We start from the raw sequence: 23,725 nt of genomic DNA, 5'->3' as shown, positions 1-23,725 counted from the left end.
TTGCCAACTAGAAAGTCACGTGTTTAAGTGACAAAAGAGAAAGTTCAGAGAACTTCCAAATCCACAGTCAATCATCACAGCTCTATGTCATAATGAACAACAGGAAAATCACAGAAGTTTCTTAGAGAAGATTGGGAGGCAGGGCAAAATACCAAATGAAATAATCCCACAGTTTTGTTATTAGTGATTGATGTTGACAACATTAACCCACAGCTAAGATTCAATTTTGTATATAAAGCCAATACACGGATTTCTTAAAAAACAAACAAATGAAAGATTGACTCTATACATTTAATAACACTAAAAACTTCTGCCTGTGATAAACACTGTTAAGAGAACGAGAAGGCAAGCCACTGATTGGGAGAGAATTTTTGCAAAACACATTATCTGATAAAGGACTGGTATCTAAAATATACAAAGAATGCTTAAAAGCCAACAGTGAGAAAATAAACCAATTTAAAAAATGGGCAAAAGATCCAAACCTCACCCAAGAAAATATACAGATGGCAAATAAGCATATGAAAAGATGCTCCACATCATATGTCATTAGGGAAATGCAAATTGAAACAATGAGATATAACTACACACCCATTAGAATGGCAAAAATCCAAACCACTGACAACACCAAATGTTGGCGAGGATATGGAACAACAGGAACTCTCATTCACTGCGGTCAGAAATGTAATATATTACAGCTAGTTTGGAAGGCAGTTTGGCAGTTTCTTATAAGACTAAACATATTCTTACCGTATGATGCAGCAATTGTGCTCTTTGGTATTAACCCAAAAAAGCTGAAACTTATATCCACACAAAAACCTGTACACACTTTATTCACAACTTTGAAAGCCAGGAAGAGGTCCTTCAACAGGTGAATGAAAACACAAACTGGCCCATCCATACAGTGGAATATTATTCAATAATAAAAAGAAATGAGCTATATGAAAATGCATGGAGGAAACAACTGCATTTTGTTTAAGTGAAAGAGCCAGCCTGAAAGGTTAGATAATATATAATTCCAACTATATGACATCCTAGAAAAGGCTCACAGGGAAAGGCTCAGAGTTTTTATGAAGTCAGTCAAAAGATCAGTGGTTGCCAATGCTTGCATCAACAGTGAACTCTCAGGCAAACTATGTACTTTAGTAAATAATACTGTATCAAGGGGTACCCAGGTGGCTCAGTCGGTTAAGTGTCTGACTCTTGATGTTGGCTCAGGTCATGATCTCCTGGTTTGTGAGTTCCAGCCCCATGTCAGGCTCTGTGCTGCCAGTGTGGAGCCTGCTTGATATTCTCTCTCTCTCTCTCTCTCTCTCTCTCTCTCTCTGCTCCTCCCTTGCTCATGTTCTCGCTCTCTCTCAAAATCAACAGACTTAAAAAATGTTTTACAAGTACTGTATCAATATTGGCTCATCAAGTATAACAAATGCACCACATGAATGCAAGATTTCAACAATATGGGAAACTATGGGTGTGTTGGGGATCAGGGGATATATGAGAACTCTGTACCTTCTGCTCAATGTTTCTGTAAACATTAAATCCACCCTAAAAAATAAAGTCTATTAATTTTTAAAAAAATACAAAGGTTGACCTAACTTATCAAAGAACATTTTGAGTTTTATTTTAATTAAAACTGCTATAAACCCACTTTCCGCTACCTATTCCCATTTTGTTCTGCTTTTCTGTTAATAATGTTTATAAAAATGTTTACCCATATAAAAAGGATTCATCAAAGGTGCTTTACAGAATTATTCCTTTTTGCATATAGAGGTAAATTATTCTTTGTAAGAAGTGGGAAAATATTTGTTTCATTTACTAATCCAATTAAAAATGATTATTGTTAAACTAAAATTCCCAACCAAAATTCCAAAGATGAGCAAAACAAAAGCCTGTGGGGAAAGAAAAGATAAAGAACAATTAGAGTATTTTAAACCTCCACCTTCCTCAATAATGTATGTTATAGTTCAAAATACATGAACTTTCTTGATGTAAACTACTCAAGTACAAAATGACAAATTATTTCTTAAAATAGAATTATTAAAAGAAATAAAAGGTAACCTACCCCAAGTTTTTTCCATGAGAGAAAATCCTCTCTGCTAAGTTTAAGATAAAATAGTCCTGGGAATATAAAAATCAAACACGTTGATGTACTGGAACCTTTAAGTGGGAGGGGAAACAAGAAAAAAAAAAAAGAGGATATTGCCAGATTCAGATGCGGGGCCGGATGACAATTTTGATCTATTTTGTTACATGGATTTTTTGAAATAGAAAACTTACCAACCACACCAAATATATTCCTAATGTCAGGAACATATATTGCAAGTAAAACAATGGTAACATTGAGTGCTAGAGTGATCAAAGAATGGCGAGTCCATGAGAATGGAAAATTGGAGAAAAACATCATCATTAAAGCTCTTCTTGCCTGTATAACAGAAAAAGAAACAGATTAAGCAGAGAGATTTAAGCAAAGCCAACATACTTGCTTAGGGAAACACAGGTACAGTATAGTAAGCATGACATCCTTGCTCCCTACACCATTTAGATTTTTAAAAAATACAGTATAAACGATTATTATAAAGTGTTTAGGACAAATCAACTAAGAAATACACCTTTCTGAGTGACCTTAATAAAAATTATTTTGGCCTGGTGGCTCAGTTGGTTAAGCGGCCGACTTCAGCTCAGGTCACGATCTCGCGGTCTGTGAGTTCGAGCCCCGCGTCGGGCTCTGGGCTGATGGCTCAGAGCCTGGAGCCTGTTTCAGATTCTGTGTCTCCCTCTCTCTCTGCCCCTCCCCCGTTCATGCTCTGTCTCTCTCTGTCTCAAAAATAAATAAAACGTTAAAAAAAAATTAAAAAAAATTATTTTGCTTTAATTCTTGAAGAACTGTTCACATTCAATGTCTTTAGGTTGCATAATTTTCAAAATGACCAACAATAACACTATGTGATGAAATCTCAGAGAATCATTTTCATTAAATTCACAGAGAGAAGAACAAAAGGTTTGAAAAGAAAAAAGAATCATGCTATGGTAAAGAAACACCATGTACTATTTTATTTTATATTATCTGTTTCATAGCATGTAAATATGAAAACTAGTTCATGACACTTCTCACTGCCAAGGCGAGCAGCAGGCAGTCATACCCCACAAATGTTTACCTCCCACCGCTGCCCTCCTGGCTGTGCAGTCTACACAGGAAGTGGGCCAAAAATCTTGAAGGCCCAGTTCTTCGGGAACTTGCTGTTGAGGGATTCAAGACATTCGTGCAGAAACATTCATACCTCAAGCCTCTGTTTCCATTTTCTCAGAAATTCTTAAGATTCTTACATATGGCAACTAAATACAGAATGAAGATCTGTTCTGCCCCTTAATTATAATTCTCAAGCAAATACAATATTTTGACTAAGATTAAATTAGAATGTCTATGTGAAAATAAATCTACAATAAACCAGAACGAGCTTATTTTTGCTGACTTGACTTTTGCTTCTTCATGCACATTCTTTTGAAAACAGAATACAGAATTAAAGGAGGGGGGGAAACCCCAAACTTTAGAAGAACCATAGTCTCTAAATTGGAAACAATGCTGTGGGAGAGCGTAAATCTAAACTAAATCTCAAAAAGCACAAATTAGCTTAGTGGTTCACTGTTATTTTTGTGCCTTCATGGGGCCATATGCAAGTATGAGGTCTTTGATCAATTACCTGACAAATGAATAAGATATACAAGACTAGATGTGATTCAAACATTCCAGTCTGCAAAGAATTAGCGTTGCCATATCAGGGAGCTGCTACATTAAGCAACAAGACCTTTAAGAGTACTTACAGGGAAGTGGATTAGAGGGACTGTCAAAAGCACAGCAAATAGTATGCATAGCTTCACAGCCATGACAACAACATCATGTGGCAAGTACTTGCTATAACCTTGCAGTAATTCTGATGCCACTTTGTCTGTAAATTAAAACAATAATAAGGATCACATTATAAACTACTATGATGTCAATAACAGCAAAACTATTTTACTTTGCACAAATGGATCTTAACAAATTTTGGATTCTCAGTACCAAATCCATCTCTGGCCTTTTCCCTAGCCTTTGAAACATAGAGACATTAGTTAAATATCTGCTTTAAAGTTATAATGTTTTCTTTTAATTAAATAGAAATCAGCAGAACTTCTAAAATTATGACCATGAAAATACATATATACGTATACATATCTATATATATCTATATATATACATATAACTTGAGAACTTTTCCATAATCCAAAGGTCTTGAACATTTGTTTGTTTTGTAAGGTGTTTTCACATGTATCATTGAAAGGGTATCATGTGTACCCTTATAACAATTAAGAGGGTAGCTAGGCTGAAAAATATTAATGGACTTGCCCAAGATCACACAGCACAAAGGGGCAGAGCTCGAAGAGCTAAAAGAGTACCCACTTTTTTTTTGGTGCCAAAGCCAATACCCTTTCCTCAATACTGCAACGTTTTCTAGAATCTTACACTTCTGTACATGTTGTCTGTTTCATCAACATTTCACCTGTAAATTCCTCTTTCATAAGAAAATGTAGTTGTAGGGAAATGGCTTACTCAGCAAGCCAGTGGTAGTCAGTGACAGAATTTGTACATGCTGACCATGCTTTGCTCCATGTCAGTCTTCCATTTTCCCAATGTCTTCTGCGCCCCCAGTCAGACGAGGGGTACGAAGATTGAGCGTTCTCAAGAACGTTCCATGTCCTGCCTTGTAGTGAAAGATCAGTCTGTACTTAAAATAGAATACTGTCTTTTATTTTTAAGTAGGCTTCACGCCCAGTGTGGAGCCCTACGCGGAGCTTGAACTCATGACCCTGAGATCAAGACCTGAACTTAGATCAAGAGTTGGGTGCTTAACCAACTGAGCCACTCGGGTGCCCCAAAATAGATGGTGCTTTTTAAACTGCAGAGTAATATGTTTTCAGAGAGATGCTTTGGAGGAAATAAAAAACAAACACACCTCTGTTTTCAAGGAACTTAATATTTAAAGGAGCAATGAGATGAACATATACACATAAAATAGAAAGCATTATAAACACAGATATACATGTACGTGGCAGTAGTTGTTCTAAACAAAGAGCGATTGTGAATAGGGACAGGTAACTATGACTTTGATATGGAGGAAGGAGGAAACACAGGGAGGCTTGGGGAGAGTCATCATGATATAGTGAAGAGCAGGAAGGTAGAGGGTCTTGAATTCTGGGACCATGCAGACTGATGTTCAAATTCCTCTACTTACTAGCAACCTAACTTCTCTGAGTCTCTTCGTTCTTACATCTGTAAAATGGGACACTAATATTTTGATGTGTGGAGTTACTGAGGGCCATAAATGAGTTAATGTATGGGTGGAGAAAGAGATTCTTTCTCAGAGGAAGAAGTAACATAAGCAGAAGCCCTGAAGTAGCACAGAGAATATGCATCTGAGAAAATGAGCAGTCTAGTAGTAGTAAGTACTTACAGTGGCTTAAACAGGATGTGCTGTAGAGCAGAGAGAGTACTGGGTGATAAGGCCAGAAATGCATTTAAGACCCAGTAACAGAGCTGTTCAGGAGGTTTGTACTCAATCTGGTGGGCTACAGAGATACAATGACTTATGAAGATTGGTGTACTAGGATCTGAACTAAGTAGGAAGAAAAAGATACCCAAAACTGAAATAAGAGTTAGAAGGTTACTGTCATAATCACTGAGAGATAATGAGAATCTGAACTAGACTAGTGATAATGGAAAAGGGAGAAAAACCAATTATCTAACGTATCAAAGAACTACCTTACACAATGGGAGATTAATGGACTAAGTAAGAGATTAAGAAGAGCCAGGAAAGCCGGATTCTATTTCCAAGTCTGACATATTCGCAAGTCTTTGAAAAAATATGGCAAACTATTTTCTTTCTACTTTTTGAATCATGAAAATGAGCTATTAACACTGCTTAACAATTCTGTAGACTTTTAAAATGGTCTGGTTATTATGCAACATTTGGGCATTGGCCTGGCTCCCCAGAGGAACACTTTTTCTTCCTCACCTTATAATGCTGTAACGTCTGTAAAGAGCCAATATGATTAATCTAGGTACATACTTATAGGTCCCTGTAATCTGACAAAATTTAGATATTAACTAAGCCTTGGGAGCACTGGATAAAAGGATCCCAAGCAGCTCCAGAAGTCAGAAGAGCTAGATTATAAATTCAAAATATCTGTTACATATCCGCTTTCTACTTTCCCAGGATGAAAACATTTCTTCCGAGCCAGTCAATTCTGTGTTCTTAGCTGAGCCTTAACATATGTGAGGGATAGAGTACAACACACTTCTCTGAATTCAGATAAATCTCTATAAATCTTAGTAAGGACCTCTGCAAGTTATATATGCTATTAAGCGAGGAGGCTGTCTTGTGTAATACACATTGTCAAACCATCTGAAGTTTAGAAAGATTACCACAGAGTAGCAGAAAGATTACTAGATTAGTATTGAGGAGACATGCTACTACTAATATTGTTAACAGGTCACTTCACTTCTTTGGGCTTCAGCTGCTCATTTACAAAATGAGTTCAAGGCCTTAATTTGTGACTAGCCCTTTTGATAATTGCTCAGTAATTTCTCTCCATAAGAATGAGAGCTACTGATATCTCAACAGAAATATACCAAAAAAGATGCTCCTGAGTGATGATTAACAGCCCCCCAAAAGCTATTGTGAATGGAAAAATCAATATCTGAATCTTCTTTGGTCTTTGGAGAAGGAATTGCTTTTATATCATTCTATCACCTACCTACAATGAGATTTTTCTTAGATGTGCATTTCTCCATTAGATAAAATGTGGACAGTCTGAAGAATTTGCGGTGCATTAAGTCAGAGACAACATAACAGCTTTACCTGATAACAAGGACAATCCCTGTGTAGGAAATATTTCATTTACATAATGAAAATGTTTCGCCTCTGTGTTCATGGAACAATAGATCAGTAGATAGGTAGGTAAGTAGACAGAGATATATAGATATGTCTGGAGCTTAAGTGAGCCAGGTTCTTCCAAAAGATAATCGACAAAAATTTGGGATGAAGGAAATCTGGGTTCTCTAGCATAATTCCTGAGGAGGGAACATAGTAATAAAAGCACTACCTTTGGAGACAGTCAGAATTGGATTCAAATCCCAACGCATCATTCATTAGCTGCAAGTATCTGGCCAAATTGCTCAAGCTATGTGAACCTATACCTTGTAGAGTTGCTGTAAGGATTAAGGTAAGCAATGTATATAAGATACCTGGCATTTACACAGGAAACGTTAGCTCAATAAATGTATTAGCATCCATCCTTCTTCCACTTTCCCTTCAATGTAAGCTTTCTGATAATTTAATACAGCATTCCATGGCAATTTATATAACTATTCCTCAGCTATCCCGGAGATTGGCAGGCCATTTGAGGCTTCTTCCAGATAGCTATCCATAAGGAGGAAAAGGAGGTCTATTTTTTGGACTCTTTCTCAATGTTGAAGATTCCTAAATACAGTAGTATTTGCGCCAGTGACAATTTTAATTTAGAAAAATACACAGCTAATCTGCTATACTAAGTTTTTGCTCAATCTCAACAGAGAGCTTGCTACAGTATCTTATTATTCTAGAAAAGTCTTACTGGGCTCAAGTCTGTGCAAAAACTTACAAGCCCAACAACCAAAGCTAGAGCTTATATAGTTCAAGAATTTTGTTTTATGAGCCATGATCAAAAAAGCTTATCCATCTGCCTTAATTTTCTTTGTAGTGTATCCAGCAGGGTGTCATACTCATGTTGGAGATGATGCTTTTCCTGATGGTGTACACAGAGCTCTACCATTTTTATCCTCCATCAATATAAAATGCAAGAGCAGATTTAGATTAATGAATGGCCTTTCTTACTGTTAAAACAGCATAGAGATAGCAGGAAAGGGACTAGAGAACAATTATAATTTTCGCATATAATTCAAGAGCATACACATTATACTATTAAGTTACAATATTTAACTTAAATTTCATTAAAGATAGTGAGAAGTACAGTGCTGAAAAACTGAGCACCTGAAATTATAAAATGACTGTAACAATAATGACAATAATAATAACAGTAACCATCAGCAGTAGCTCTCCTTTGTGGAAGGCTGCTATGTGCCGGATACTATAATAGGCATTTTAGACATAACTCATTTCCTCCTCAATAAAACTCTATGCAATTTTCCGTTACAGATTAGAAGATGAAAAGATTACAAGGTGAGTGTCCTGTTCAAGCTAGTTAGAGCAGAATAGTTATTTGTACCATATTTGTTGGATTTCAAAATCCATACTCTTTCCACTGGGATTAGGAAAGGTAGCTGGTTTAGTAAAGGTAGCTGTGCAAGTAAACATCCAAAAACTTGTCAGACTTGGAAAAACTCTGGGAGAGAAGCAAAGTGCCATTAGAAGTAATCATGGATGTCTAAAACCTGAAACATGTGCACAAGGCTATCAACCATAAAATCAGTCATAACAGCTAAATATCACCAGAGTAATAACAGCCATTTACTTGAAGAGCTGTTATAAAAGCACTCATAAGCTGAAAAGTGTATTCCAGAATTGACAAATTGAGTGCAATTTGTTATAATGGGTTTGTTTGCAAATTAAATAGGTTTGCAGATTAAACAAAAGAGCCTACAATTTTTTTTCTTACTCTGGACTTTTAAGTTTTACTTTTTCTTTAGGTTCTTTTTAGAACAGAAAAAAAACACATTCCAAGCAGACAATTTTTCAAAAATAAATAAAAATGTACTTAATTTTTTTAAATTTAAGAATTTAAAAGAATCTTTTTACCAAATTTAAGGGAGGGAAAGGTATCATAGAACGTACAATGCCAAATTGTGCAAATTAAGTGTGAAGGCAAAGATCTCTGAGATCTAAGTGTACAACTACAGTCCAGTGTAAAACCCTTCCCTTTCTCAAGTTGTTCTTTTGCAATTAAGATGACTGATTCTCCCAACCTTCCAAACTAGATTCCAAAATATTGAATTCTTAGAAAATAAAATTATGACTGCACATTTGTTTCTTGTAGAAAGACAGCAATGTCCCTAAGCCTTTGGCTTTACTTAGGTGTTAAAATTTTTTTTATATGAAGTTATTATTAATCTTGAACTTGATCCATATTTTTAAGAGAAAGAAAATCAATTTTTTAAGGCCCATAAAGCTACTACAGTACTACACTGAATTTAGCAGCCTAAATTAACTTACTAACAAAAGGCGGAAACAAAGTCTATATTCAGGTGTGAGATCAACTAGAGAACAATTTGTCACTGATAATTAAATAATATACTTACCATAAAACGTGAGGTACCCAAAGAGTGCAGATATAAAATAAATGAGAAAACTTAAAGCAATTGCTGTATTGGTTGCATTTTGCATTCTTTTCTTTGAAGGGCTAAAAGACAAAAATGGCAAAAGTAGAAACTGTGATCTGAATTATATCTAAAGAAACAAATATCAACCAAGCTAGTCAAGAGGATTCCTTAATTGTTCAAGAACTACTTCATTAATAACTATATACTAGAATTTTTGATTTGAAATTACTGCACAAAGATTTTGCTTCCAGGAAACATTTTTTTTTTCCTTTATTCAATTTACATCCAAATTAGTTAGCATATAGTGCAACAATGATTTCAGGAGTAGATTCCTTAATGCCCCTTAACCATTTATCCCATCCCCCATTCCCACATCCCCGCCAGTAACCCTCTGTTTGTTCTCCATATTTAAGAGTCTCTTATGTTTTTGTTCCCTTCCCTGTTATTATACAATTTTTGCTTCCCTTCCCTTATGTTCATCTGTTTTGTATCTTAAAGTCCTCATATGAGTGAAGTCATATGACATTTGTCTTTCTCTGACTAATTTCGCTTAGCATAATACCCTCCAGTTCCATCCACATAGTTGCAAATGGAAAGATTTCATTCTTTTCGATTGCCCAGTAATACTCCATTGTATATATATACATATATATATATATATACACATACATATATGTGTGTGTGTGTGTATATATATATATATATATATATATATATATACACCACATCTTCTTTATCCATTCATCCATCGATGGACATTTGGGCTCTTTCCATACTTTGGCTATTGTTGATAGTGCTACCAAAAACATTGGGGTGAAATGTGCCCCTTCGAAACAGCATACCTGTATCCCTTGGATAAATACCTAGTAATGCAATTGCTGGGTTGTAAGGTAGTTCTATTTTTCATTTTTTGAGGAACTTCCATAATGTTTTCCGGAGTGGCTGCATCAGCTTGCATTCCTACCAGCAATGCAAAAGAGATCCTCTTTCTCCGCATCCTTGCCAACATCTGTTGTTGCCTGAGTTGTTAATGTTAGCCATTCTGACAGGTGTGAGGTGGTATTTCAATATGGTTTTGATTTGTATTTCCCTGATGATGAGTGATGTTGAGCATTTTTTCATGTGTCGGTTGGCCATCTGGATGTCTTCTTTGGAGAAGTGTCTATTCATGTCTTTTGCCCATTTCTTCACTGGATTATTTGTTTTTTGGGTGTTGAGTTTGATAAGTTCTTTATAGATTTTGGATACTAACCGTTTATCTGATATGTCATTTGCAAATGTCTTCTCCCATCCTGTCAGTTGCCTTTTAGTTTTGCTGATTGTTTCCTTCACTGTGCAGAAGCTTTTTATTTTGATGAAGTCCCAATAGTTCATTTTTGCTTGTGTTTCCCTTGCCTCCGGAGACATGTTGAGTAAGAAGTTGCTGTGGCTGAGGTCAAAGAGGTTTTTGCCTGCTTTCTCCTCAAGGATTTTGATGGCTTCCTGTCTTACATTTAGGTCTTTCATCCATTTTGGGTTTATTATTGTGTATGGTGTAAGAAAGTGGTCCAAGTTCATTTTTCTGCATGTTGCTGTCCAGTTTTTCCAGCATCACTTGCTGAAGAGACTGTCTTTATTCCATTGAATATTCTTTCCTGCTTTGTCAAAGATCAGTTGGCCATACATTTGTGTGTCCACTTCTGGGTTCTCTATTCTGTTCCATTGATCTGAGTGTCTGTCCTTGTGCCAGTGCCATACTGTCTTGATGATTACAGTTTTGTAATACAGCTTGAAGTCAGGAAACATTCTTCAGTAGGACCAAACTAACTCTTTGTTGTTTTGTTTTAAACAAACACCTGACTAGCTTAGTCAGTACTGCATGTGACTCTGGATCTCAGGGTTGTGAGTTCAAGCCCCACGTTGAGTGTGGAGATTACTTAAAAAGAGGGGTGCCTGGGTGACTCAGTTGGTGAAGCAGCCGACTCTTTATCTCAGCTCAGGTCATAATCTCACAGTTCATGGGATCAAGCCCTACATCAGGCTCTATGCAGATAGCATAGAGCCTGCTTCGGATTCTCTCTCTTCCCCTCCCCTGCTGGTTATCTCTCTCTTTCAAAATAAATAAACTTTTAAAGAAAATAAAATAAAGTCTTGGGGCACCTGGGTGGCTCAGTCGGTTAAGCGTCCGACTTTGGCTCAGGTCATGATCTCAGGTCTGTGAGTTCGAGCCCCGCATCAGGCTCTGTGCTGACAGCTCAGAGCCTGGAGCCTTCTGTGTCTCCCTCTCTCTCTGACCCTCCCCCGTTCATGCTCTGTCTCTCTCTGTCTCAAAAATAAATAAACGTTAAAAAAAATTTTTAGAAAATAAAATAAAGTCTTAAAAAAAACAAAAAAAAAAACTAACGCTGAGAATCCAGTGATGAGAGAGAAGGATTCATAAAGGAGAATGTCATTCAATCTGAAAGTCCAAAAAGTAAAAAGAAATACTTAATACATTTAAAAGATTCCAGAATTCTATGGTACCTTTGAAGTTCACAGTATATGGGCAATATTGAGGTATGGCAGAGAAATGAAAAAGCCATGGTAGGTATGGCATAAGCACTCTGAAAAAGAATTTAAAAAGATCAAATTAGTAAATGCCACTGTTTAAACCACTACTTCATTTGACAATAAACTCAGGTCTCCAAAAAAAATCAAATTGGTTCAATTTACTTCATCTTTCATGAATCATCTCTTAAAAAAGGATGTTTTGTGTTTTTGTTTGTTTTTTTTTAAAAGAGAGACACAAGTATGGTCACCAACAAATGTTTCACTTAATAGTTAGACAGCCTGTGCTAGCCAGAAAAATTCTTGGCTGGCTTCTATACCACGGTTGGCACACCACCAACTGAATCGAATGGAATACTGAAAATATTAATCCCATCTTTGCATTTTAACTAGGGTCTCTTTCATTGGGAATGAACATGATATATTCTAGACTGACAAATTCTTAAAGATCCATTGGAATATACAAACATAATTGTTTTGTTTTGTTTTTTTAAATTAGAACACTTAAGAGTCTGAGGAAGTTATAAAGCAAACAAATTACCATCTAAATGAAAATGCCATCTTTATAAAATTAATGGCGATTTACTTTCTCTTTTCTACTTTAAAATTTTTTCTAACTTTAGGCTCTTCAGCAAGTGTTCCAGACGACTGAAGAACTATCTTGGTATATAATGCCTCCTAAAATACCTGAAGGGAGCTAGGAAGGAGAGCTGTAGCATTTCCTGAGCTTGGATTAGGGGAATGAGAGTTTAATTCACAAAATCTCTTTCATATATTGCTCAGTTTCCTGGTTTGTCAATCACCCTACCTGGATCTTTAAGGCAGATGGCCTTTAACATGTAAAGGATGTAGTAATCTCCTTTGTGGAGCCAGAGAGACATTTTTTCATAGAAAAACTAGGGATTAAAAAGAAAATTCTGCATAGAGCAGTTAGCACACCAACATGCTACACTGATAAGAGTTGTCTAAGAGTGGAGGGAATTCTAGTACCTGGGACTTGGATTTCAACAGAATACAAAAATGTAGATGAAGAAACGTGCAGCAACAGGAAGGACTTTGGGCTCTTCTAGAACAGTAAAGGAGAGACCTCCAGATCACAGTTCCTGTCTCCTCTGCTGATGTTCAGGGGCTCTTGCAGATATTTCCAGGATTCTAAGACTCTTAGAGATAGCAAGGAGACTTGATCTGCTAGTCTCCACTCTAAGCATCATAAATTTCAACTCTGGAATTTCAGCCCGAAGATATATTGGCAGCACTCAACTGCTGGTCCAATGATGAGGCTGTTTAGCTACAGACCAAGGTTCTACTCACAGGGGAGGAGTTTTTGATATAATTGGCTATTTAGCTTTACAAGTCCAGAAGGCAACAGGAAGTCTGTATCCACAGAGGACCTTATTGGCCAGACCAGACATTCGGTAAATCTGTTCTTTTAGGCAGTGGCCCATTTAAAACAGGCTCCATTTAAAGGCATGCCAAGAAAAAAAGGAAAAAAAAAAAAAAAAGGTGGCTGTTTCATAATGGGCCACCCTGTGTTAAATAATATTATTCTTCTGGTAGGCAACCCTATACTTAGCACTTTCATGAAAATTAATTAGCTACAGGTACAAAGACCTAAGAGACCCTGTTACACAAATCTCTTAAAACTTGAAATGTGAAAAATCAACCAAAAGTATCTGTTAATAACTTACACACCTCTTTGGAGAAATGAAAGAGCTTTGGTTTACAATCATCTGTAGCATTTGAAATCTGTTTAAGAGGATACAGGGGAAAAAGAGAAACCAACAGTCATTAAAAGTCCAAATTCATCCACAAAAATGATGTAGTTATTATTACTAGGCTTTCAAATAAAAACATTTCAAAACAAAGTTCCAAATTGCAATACAGCCATTACTTTTTCATTAATTAGGAAAAAAATCATTCTTGCTCTGTTTTTTTTTTCTTTTTAGCTTAAAATAAACAGGAAGAAACTGAAAATGTAAACTATTACCTGGAAAGATTGTTCTATATAATTTAATGGCAGAGGACAAGGGATGGACCATTTTTTAATTATTACCTGCAAGAAAAAATAGAATCCACACTCAAGATTATTTCTTATGAAATTCATGACAAGAAAATGATTTCAAACAAGTCAGCATTACTTCAATTAAATGAACTCCATCCCAACTAATAGCTAACAGAAGATTCTTTGCTTCTATGATCTTTTCCCAGTTAGAATGGGTTGTCACTTAACATGGCTGCCTACTGTGAGAGGGAAAGGGGGGTGACGCATATCTGTTTAGTGGGGATCTCCCCCCTTAAAGACTGAGTACTCTCGTGTCAACTTTCAAAACTCTAATAGCATCAAGGCACTAAAAAAAGTACAACTCAAAATGGGAACATGATGCTTTTAGTGACAATGGTATAAGACTATGGTTATTTGTGGACCTGGCATCAGTAGCGATAGAGAAATATTAATACCAGTTCTGGAAATGGCCACAGACAGAAATAAGGAGAGACCCCATACAAAGCAGGAGTTCAGGGATTCCTGATTCAGAAGCACCATCCTCCTGGCTGCTTTTAGACTTGTATTACTTTTCGTAAATGTAGATAAAGCTGGCTAAGAGTAACAGCACGTAGCTATTGAACTCCAGCTGGTACAAAGAATTCTTTTTTTTTTTTTTTTAATTAAAAGAAATCCAGAGGGATGCCACCTCTCAGAAAGAACCAATGCAAATATCTCAGGATTTTACTCTGGACTGTGGCCATCATGCTCCAGACCTATAGTTGTGGACATGTCGACATTACCATTGTTGAGGCTGTTTCAGGGCACGCAATTACTCTGCAAATATTTGCTCCAGGCTGAAACCCAGCATACAGAGGGGCAAGGGAGAATAAAGGAAGCATTTGTCTTTTGCAGGAGACCAGTAAGTAAATACTATTCCTATTCGGTATTTATCTAGTTTGGGATTTTACCCTATTCAAACAAAATTTTATATAGTGATAAAACAAATCAAGGACAATGTACACTTTTAGGATAAAGTTAATAGTGAACTAAAGAATTGCTTTGAACTCAAGCCCTCACCAAGAAAAAATAAATAAAAGGGTAAACTAAGCAAGTTGCTTTTGATATTTCTAGGTAAGTTTTCAATATGGACTACAAGTACATAATGGTCAACTTACCAAGAGGAAAGAAAAAAATCAAAAGCAGTAATTTCACATCTTTTTTTTCTGATACGTTTTCAAAAAAAAGATGAGGATGGGGTAGGATAGGAGCTAGAGCAGCATGGTGGCTACTGGTCTCTGTCCGCAGCCCTACCCCAAGTTCAGCACCGCACACCTTCCCCTTGCTAACAGTGTGTGTGGCAACTGCAACCATGTACTGAACACCTGTGTACCAAGTACTTCGACAAAGTTGGAATGGGAGCTATCTCATTTATTTCATCAGCTTTTATTACTTGGCTTGCAAATCAAAACATCTCATAACAATGCTCTAAAATACAATATAATGAGTTTTTCATTCATTTGCAATGGATTTCTAATTAATGAAAAAAAATCATTGGCAGCTTGGCTTTATATTATTAATATTAAATCGAGCTACTATAGCTAATTTCCCAGTAGAGACCTATCCCAAGTCTGAGCCTACATGGTGGGATGGTGAGGTGTGCTGTCCTACAAAGTAGAAGTACAGAACGAGAATAGACACCCAACAACAGTGACAGGGAGCCCTTGCTCAGGCTGAAGGTACAACATGGTAAGAAGGTAACTCCAGGGGTTAGAAAGACAAAGGGAAAAACAGGATTAAGTTCACAGGCACAAAAGACCCTTCCTTTTCTCTGTTTCAAGTCCTTTCCACCTTTCAAGGCTCAAGTTTAATTTCCTTCTCTTCTCTCAATTCCTGCAATTCTTATTCTGAAGCAAATAAATCAATACTCAATTATATATTGTCTTCATTGTTCTCTATTGTTTTCCCATTAATTTTTCTTACGAGAGTGACAGATCCTTAAGAACAGCATCCACAAGTCTATAATGCCTCACTCAGTGCTCACAACAAGCAAAGCTTCTGACTAAAAGCCATCCAAATTGTTCTCTATTTTGATTAATGGCTTACTAAAATATTACTTAGAATACTTATCTCTACTCAAGACAGAACTTTCGGAAAAAACGGCAATCCATTTGTTTTCTAAAATGGACCCAAAAAGGTCGATCCATCTAGTTACTGTCATTCGGAGCCACTGATAAAACTGACTTTAAAAAGTTTAGATATTTCAGGGAGGCAGAATGTTGTGTTAAATTTTTATGCAAAATAAGGATCTGGGACAACAGACAAGGCCATAAGTTTTGCTTTCTGTCTGGCGGCAGGCATCAGCTCAAAGGTCAGCCAAGACAGGCGCTTACAAGCACATCCAGGAGCTATGGAGAAGAGCAGTCCGCTGTAATGAGCTTTCTTCTCAGGGTGCGCTGCTGGCAGTATGGCCAGCTCTCCGCAGTCCACAGGGCCCTCACCCAATCCAGCCTGATAAAGCCCCCAGACTGGGCACAAGACCTAGCAAGGTTATGTCATATATCAGATTCGTGTGCGCCACAGTGGTTGCAAACACTCAGTTCCTAAGGGTGCAACCTAGGGCAAGCCTGGCCATCACGGTGCTAACCGGCCAAGATTGGCCCAAAGCCTTTAGTCGGTTGCAGATGTGTGGCTAGACCACTGTGGGGCTCTGAGAGTCCTGAATTCTAACTGGGTTGGCGAAGATTCCACATACAAATTCTTTGAGGTTACCTTCATTGATCCATTCCGTTAAGCTCTCAGGAGAATCCTGACACCAGTGGATCGCCGAACCAGTCCACAAGCACAGGGAGACATGAGAGCTGACATCTGAGGCCACGAGAGATACGGCCTTGGAAAGGGTCACAAGTTCCACCACAGTTAGTGGCTCTCGCTGTGCGGCATGGAGGAGACACAATATTCCCCAGCTCCACCATTACTGCTAATGTAGGTCATGTTTGTAAAATTCTTACCTAATAAACAATTTAGGACAGTCATGTCTGCTTAAAAGTGTTCTTTAATTTGTCTGTTAAAATGAGTTGTCTGCAGATTGTTCCATAAATGCACTGTCAAATTATGAAAGTCAAAGAAGGATAATGTTTGAAGACTGTAAGTGATGGTGTATCTTGTTTCTAATAAGATAAACACTTTTGTCTTTGCTTTATCTTATTAGGGAGTTTATATGTGGGTGTTTAAAATGCTGTTTGGACTCAGATATCACCTCACGCCTGAGTGGCCAAAATGAACAAATCAGGAGACATAGATGCTGGAGAGGATGTGGAGAAACGGGAACCCTCTTGCACTGTTGGTGGGAATGCAAATTGGTGCAGCCGCTCTGGAAAACAGTGTGGAGGTTCCTCAAAAAATTAAAAATAGACCTACCCTATGACCCAGCAATAGCACTGCTAGGAATTTACCCAAGGGATACAGGAGTACTGATGCATAGGGGCACCTGTACCCCAATGTTTATAGCAGTACTCTCGACAATAGCCAAATTATGGAAAGAGCCTAAATGTCCATCAACTGATGAATGGATAAAGAAATTGTGGTTTATATACACAATGGAGTACTATGTGGTAATGAGAAAGAATGAAATATGGCCCTTCGTAGCAACATGGATGGAACTGGAGAGTGTGATGCTAAGTGAAATAAGCCATACAGAGAAAGACAGTTACCATATGGTTTCCCTCTTATGTGGATTCTGAGAAACTTAACAGAAACCCATGGGGGAGGGGAAGGAAGAAAAAAAAAAGAGGTTAGAGTGGAAGAGAGCCAAAGCATAAGAGACTCTTAAAAACTGAGAACGGGGCGCCTGGGTGGCGCAGTCGGTTAAGCGGCCGACTTCAGCCAGGTCACGATCTGTGAGTTCGAGCCCCGCGTCAGGCTCTGGGCTGATGGCTCAGAGCCTGGAGCCTGTTTCCGATTCTGTGTCTCCCTCTCTCTCTGCCCCTCCCCCGTTCATGCTCTCTCTCTGTCCCCCCCAAAAAAAAATAAATTAAAAAAAAAAAACTGAGAACAAACTGAGGGTCGACGGGGGGGGTGGGAGGGAGGAGAGGGTGGGTGATGGGTATCGAGGAGGGCACCTTTTGGGATGAGCACTGGGTGTTGTATGGAAACCAATTTGACAATAAATTTCATATATTGAAAAAAACAAAAAAACAAAAAAAATGCTGTTTGGTATAATAGGTGTAAAATAAATTCTGTAAAAGTAGAATGCAGAAGGTAGCCACATGGGTTTGTAGGTGCATGTAATGAAACCTACACTTCACTGGGGTGATATAACGCCCTGCTGGTTTCCCCTCAAATGGCTGTTTTTAGGGGTTTGGTAAGAATAAGCTTTTTAAATTGGATTTTGCTTGGAAATGTGAAGAATATCCTTATCCTTTATCATGATCATATGCAGAATAATAAAGTTAACCAGGGCCAACATTTTTAAGTTTAATCCAACATTCCATTTATGTAACTGCTGCTTCTGAAAGAATCGTTTAAAAGAATGCCACCACTTTGAGGAGAATTAAATAAACCTGTTGTAAGAAGGTTCTCTTACAAATAAAAATACCACTGAGGTTCACATAGAAGGTGGAGTCTCCTGATTCTATCCCGTGATTCCATGGGATGTGTAGGAGACTGAATTTCATACAAAATCGTCAGTAATGCTATTTACACCAGTGTATATTAAAACTGATAGAAACTGGGGGCACCTGCGTGGCTCAGTGGGTTAAGCATCTGACTTTGGCTTAGGTCATGATCTCATGGTTCGTGGGTTTGAGACCCGCATCAGGCTCTGTGCTGACAGCTCTGAGCCTGGAGCCTGCTTCAGATTCTGTGTCCTCCTCTCTCTCTGCCCCTACCCCACTCGCGCTTTGTCTCTCTCTCTCCCTCTCAAAAATAAATAAAACATTAAAAAAATAAACGGACAGAAATTGAACATTAGGTAAACAAGATAAATTTACCTTAAGATTCCTTATCTAGTAACCAATGCTAGGATTGGTAAACGGTAGCCATCAGATAACCTTTTAAGTGTGAGGATAAAAAATTAAAGCTGGCTTTGATCAGATTTTTTTTAAAAAGACTGCAAGCTTTACTTACATTATTTAGGCAGCGTAATTTAAGAAACAGATTTCTGGGCTGATTTTTTTTTTTTGAAAAATGTAATATAGATATTATATAGATTTACAAACACAAATTGACAAAAATAATAAATGAAATCATTGACACCCTTCAAAAAAATCTGAGTTAATATATACAGGCTTCCTTTCCCTAACCACTAGTATTTCAAAACCTAATTATTTAGAAAGTCTAAAATAAATATGACAATTAGAAGGAGCATTAAAAAAAGGTGTACAGTATCTTCATTGTCTCATTGAAGATCAAATTTAAATTGTGCTCACAGGTAAAAATCTGGGCAGATGGTTTATAAAACGTTAGAATAAGTGCAGAAAAACGGTATTATTTCCATATGACTGCTACAGTAAGAAATCTGCACCGAATTTAAGAGTACCTGCCAGAAATGAATACTGTGAAAACTACAATAGACATCTTGTATCAATACATTTCACATGCTTCAAGCTATCGGCTATAAAAACCAAATTATTCTTACCTATGCAATGCTTGGATTGCCAATTATCTGTGAGGAAAAAATTCAATGTTATCTAGACTGATTCTCTTTCACATCCATATGTTCATTTGCATACATAGGTCATTCCTAACCTTGTAGATACTTCTCAACAATTAGATTATGAAAGTGGACTACTTTCTAACACCATATAGAAAAACAAACTCAAAATGGATTAAAGATCTCTACTTAGGATTAAATGTGAGACCTGAAACCATAAAGTTCCTGGAAGAGAACATAGGCAGTAATTTCTCTGACATCAGCCACGTCAACCTTTTTCTAGACATGTCTCTTAAGGCGAGGGAACTAAAAGCAAAAATAAACTACTGGGACTACATCAAAATAAAAAGCTTTTGCACAGCAAAGTAAACCAGCAAGAAAACAAAACTGAATGGGAAAAGATATTAGCAAATGATATATGTGATAAGGGGTTAATATCAAAAATACATAAATAACTTATACAACTCATGCCAAAAAAATAATCCAATTAAAAAATGAACAGAGGACTTGAATTTTTCCAAAGAGGACATACAGATGGCCAATAGACACACCAAAAGATGCTCAGCGTCACTAATCATCAGGGAAATGCAAATCAAAATCACAGTGAGATATTACCTTACACCTATCAGAATGCCTAAAATAAAAAGACAGGACATACATAGCAAGTGTTGGCGAAGATGTAGAGAAAAAAGAACCCTCAGGCACTGCTGAAGGGAACGTAAATTGGTACAACCACTGTGGAAAACAGTATGGAGGTTCCCCCCAAAATTAAAAATAGAAATACCATATGACCCAATATTCCACTACTGGGTATTTACCCAAAGAAAACAAAAACACTAATTCGAAAAGATATATGCACCCCTACGTTTACTGCAGAGCTATTTACGATAGCCAAGATATGGGAGCAACATAAATATTCAAATAGACAAATGCATAAGGAAGATGTGGTGTGTGTGTGTGTGTGTGTGTGTGTGTGTGTGTGTGTGTACATAATGAAATATCACACAGCAACAAAAAAGGATGAGATAGTGCCATTTGCAACAACATGGATAGATTTAGAGGGTAGTTTGCTAAGTGAAATAAGTCAGACTGAAAAAGACAAATACCATATGATTTCACACAGGTGGAACCTAAAAAATCAAATGAATAAACAGAAAGTAGAATCAGACCTATACATACGGAGAACAAACTGAGGGTTGCCAGAGGTGAGGGGGGAGGGGGATGGGCAACACGGGTCAAGGGACGTGGGAGATACAGGCTTCCAGTTAAGCAATGAATAAGTCACGGGGAATAAAAGGTACAGCATAGGGAATATAGTCAATGATATTATAATAGTGTTGAATGGTGACAGATGGTACTAACACTTGTGGTGAGTATAGCATAATGTATTAACTTATGGAATCACTATGCTGTATACCTGAAGCTAATGTAACACTTTTTGTCAACTATACCCAAAAAATTAATAAAGTACCACCGCAAAAAAAAATCCACTTATGGTGACAATAACTGTGGTTTCCCTTTTCAGTGCGGAGCCTAAAAAGTCTATGTTCATGGATGTTACCTAAACTTGTGGTGGTAATCATTTTGCTATATATGTAAGTCAGGTCTTTATGCAGTACGCCTTCAGCTGTATCTCAATTAAACTGAGGGAGAAAAGAGTCTGTGTTCAGTTCATTTACTTCTAAGATACAAGTCAGACAATCTGAGGGAGGGAGGGCAATGATTTTTAACGCTGATAAATTCAACAAATGATTAAATGAAAACGCTTTTGAGTATTTTAGTTTTAAGAGCATCCACTGAAGTATAACTATTTCTGGACACTAAAACCAGGGTCACTTCCTCTTCATTTAAATAATCCAAAGTTGTTTTATCCTCGTATCCCAGAAGACAGTTTAACCTAAATTAAATGCCTCCTAGATTGTTGTGATAGCTTGAAACCATGGCTCTATAATATGGCTCAACTACTGGTATACTGTGTTGTTGCTCATTTGGGTAGCATTTCCTTTCACTCATCTTTCAGTAGCAAGGGAGAGTTCAATCACATGCACACACAGCGTTATATGGAAATAAACTGAAACACGCACCTACATAAAGAACTAGACTTCATCTTAGGTTTTAACACAATCAGTGTGCTCTCCTCTCTAGTGAACCAAAAGAGATACCGAAGTTGAACTGTGGCTTTAGCTCAGCCTCTTCAAAAGAGATACAACAAAGGAAATAATTTTGTGGCCTAAAGGGCTTTTTAAATAACACAATGAACTAAAACTCTAACAGAAAACAGAGTTGAAGAAAAAAGAAGACATTGACACAGTAAGTTCAATTTTAGTGAGGAGATAAGCAATGTACTCTATTTCAAACTTACCACAACAGCAAAGAACACCATAAAGAAAAATGATAAACTACTTGTGTAGCCAAGAAAGCCTGTAAAATAACAGTAAAATAAAAAGCAATTTATAAGGAAAGTGTTCCTAACGTACAGCAAAAGCTATACATCTTGGGCATGTTTTCTATTACAGTGCTTGGTATCTGGGGCTTAGGGCTGAGAATAACAACATTCCAACTATCTGTCACAGATCATTTATGCAGCTCTGTACAGCAGAGTTGGAACAGGCTTACCACTAATGGTACACTGTAAGGAAAGGCTGCTCTTTAATGTTCCGCTGTAAAGATTTTATTTTAGTAGGGCAGACAAAATACTACTGCAAACCAAGTAATGGGCTAACTAGGCAAGGCTGAAGGCTGAACAACCTAAAATAAGTCCGAGTTCAAAATTATTCACCACTACCACCCTTCTGCTAAAAATGTGGTACTGTGAAATTTAAAAACCCCTTAACATTATCTTCTCTCTCTTCCAAACAAAAAAATGTTCTCTTCTCTAAAGACTTACCTATTTTAGGAAGAAGTGCAAGAGGGAACACAATGCCAACACAAATGATTATTAGCAGTATTTGTCCATCAAGATACCAAGACCTATTAGAAAAAAAAAAGTCCTATTTTAGGCACAGGAATCCACTGTTTGTGTTTACACACACACACACACACACACACACACACACACACAACCATTACAACCACCCATTAAGAAAAGTCTACTTCCTTTTAGTAAAATACGTTCTAGTGAAATCCTATTATTCTTATTAATGAATCTTCATTTAAGAAAGGTATCAAGGGGCGCCTGGGTGGCGCAGTCGGTTAAGCGTCCGACTTCAGCCAGGTCACGATCTCGCGGTCCGTGAGTTCGAGCCCCGCGTCGGGCTCTGGGCTGATGGCTCAGAGCCTGGAGCCTGTTTCCGATTCTGTGTCTCCCTCTCTCTCTGCCCCTCGCCCGTTCATGCTCTGTCTCTCTCTGTCCCAAAAATAAATAAACGTTGAAAAAAAAAAAAAAAAAAAGAAAGGTATCAAAATAATGAGATGCCATTTTTCAACCACCAAATTAGCAAATATTTAAAAGTAAGATAATAGTCAATGTTGGTGAGGAGTGACAAGGTAAGCACAAAACTGGTGAAGGTAAAAATTGCATAAAAAATACAGAAAATCAGAAACAAACATCTAATACCATGACAATTTTTAAAAAAAAAATTTAAGTTTATTTATTTTTTGAGAGAGAGACAAGGGAGGGGCAAAGAGAGAGGGAAAGAGAGAGAGCATCCCAAGCAGGCTCTGCACTGTCAGCGCAGAGCCCCATGCAAGGCTTGAACTCATGAACCGTGAGATCATGACCTGAGCAGAAACCAAGAGCTTGACACTTAACTACTGAGCCATCTAGGTGTCCTTAAGACCATGACAATTCTAAAACAAATTATGTGACTAGGGAACAATTTCAAAAAAGAAATTTTTGTAAGTATAATAACGGAATGAATACTCAGTAAACATCATAAATATATATAGCATGATAGCAATTTTGAGGAAAGGATAGATTCATTAAAAATGGAAAGGAACTACAACCTATTGATAGCCATCATCTCTGGGTGATAGAATGATGAGTAATTTTTATTCTTTACAGTTTTCTATATTTTTCAAATTATCAAGAAAGAGCATGAATTACCAGGAAAAAAAGTACTATATTTTTCATATAAAGGCATTAGCATAGTAAATGAAATAAAGGCAAGTTAAAAGTGTGTGATGATGTATTTGATTACTTAAGAAAATTGGATGAACATTAAAAAAAAAAAAAAAAAAAAACGGTCAGAAGGACAGATTTAAAATACCAGAAGCAGAT

At 37.1% G+C, this 23,725-nt stretch overlaps 1 protein-coding gene across 2 annotated transcripts in view; it reads right to left on the bottom strand.

Annotated features, from left to right (window-relative positions):
* SLC38A6 (solute carrier family 38 member 6) overlaps positions 1–23,725 on the bottom strand; it is a 77,636-nt gene that overhangs the window by 12,227 nt on the left and 41,684 nt on the right. The window contains exons 7-16 of one of the 2 annotated variants that reach the window (XM_030319246.1): positions 22,394–22,476; positions 21,869–21,927; positions 13,860–13,925; positions 13,565–13,618; positions 11,849–11,928; positions 9,326–9,426; positions 3,817–3,941; positions 2,275–2,419; positions 2,060–2,154; positions 1,480–1,886 (exon numbers count right to left, since the gene is read on the bottom strand). In XM_030319246.1, coding sequence (XP_030175106.1) covers positions 1,806–1,886; positions 2,060–2,154; positions 2,275–2,419; positions 3,817–3,941; positions 9,326–9,426; positions 11,849–11,928; positions 13,565–13,618; positions 13,860–13,925; positions 21,869–21,927; positions 22,394–22,476 — 889 coding nt within the window. In that variant the 3' untranslated portion in view covers positions 1,480–1,805. Of the gene's footprint in view, positions 1–1,479; positions 1,887–2,059; positions 2,155–2,274; positions 2,420–3,816; positions 3,942–9,325; positions 9,427–11,848; positions 11,929–13,564; positions 13,619–13,859; positions 13,926–21,868; positions 21,928–22,393; positions 22,477–23,725 lie in introns of those variants that run through there. The other variant, XM_030319245.1, reaches the window with a different exon arrangement.

This window comes from Lynx canadensis, chromosome B3 (assembly GCF_007474595.2).
Source record: "Lynx canadensis isolate LIC74 chromosome B3, mLynCan4.pri.v2, whole genome shotgun sequence".
In the NCBI taxonomy this organism is placed as follows: domain Eukaryota; kingdom Metazoa; phylum Chordata; class Mammalia; order Carnivora; family Felidae; genus Lynx; species Lynx canadensis.
Note: the sequence above shows the minus strand (reverse complement) of the source record. Positions and strands in the feature narration are given on the sequence as shown.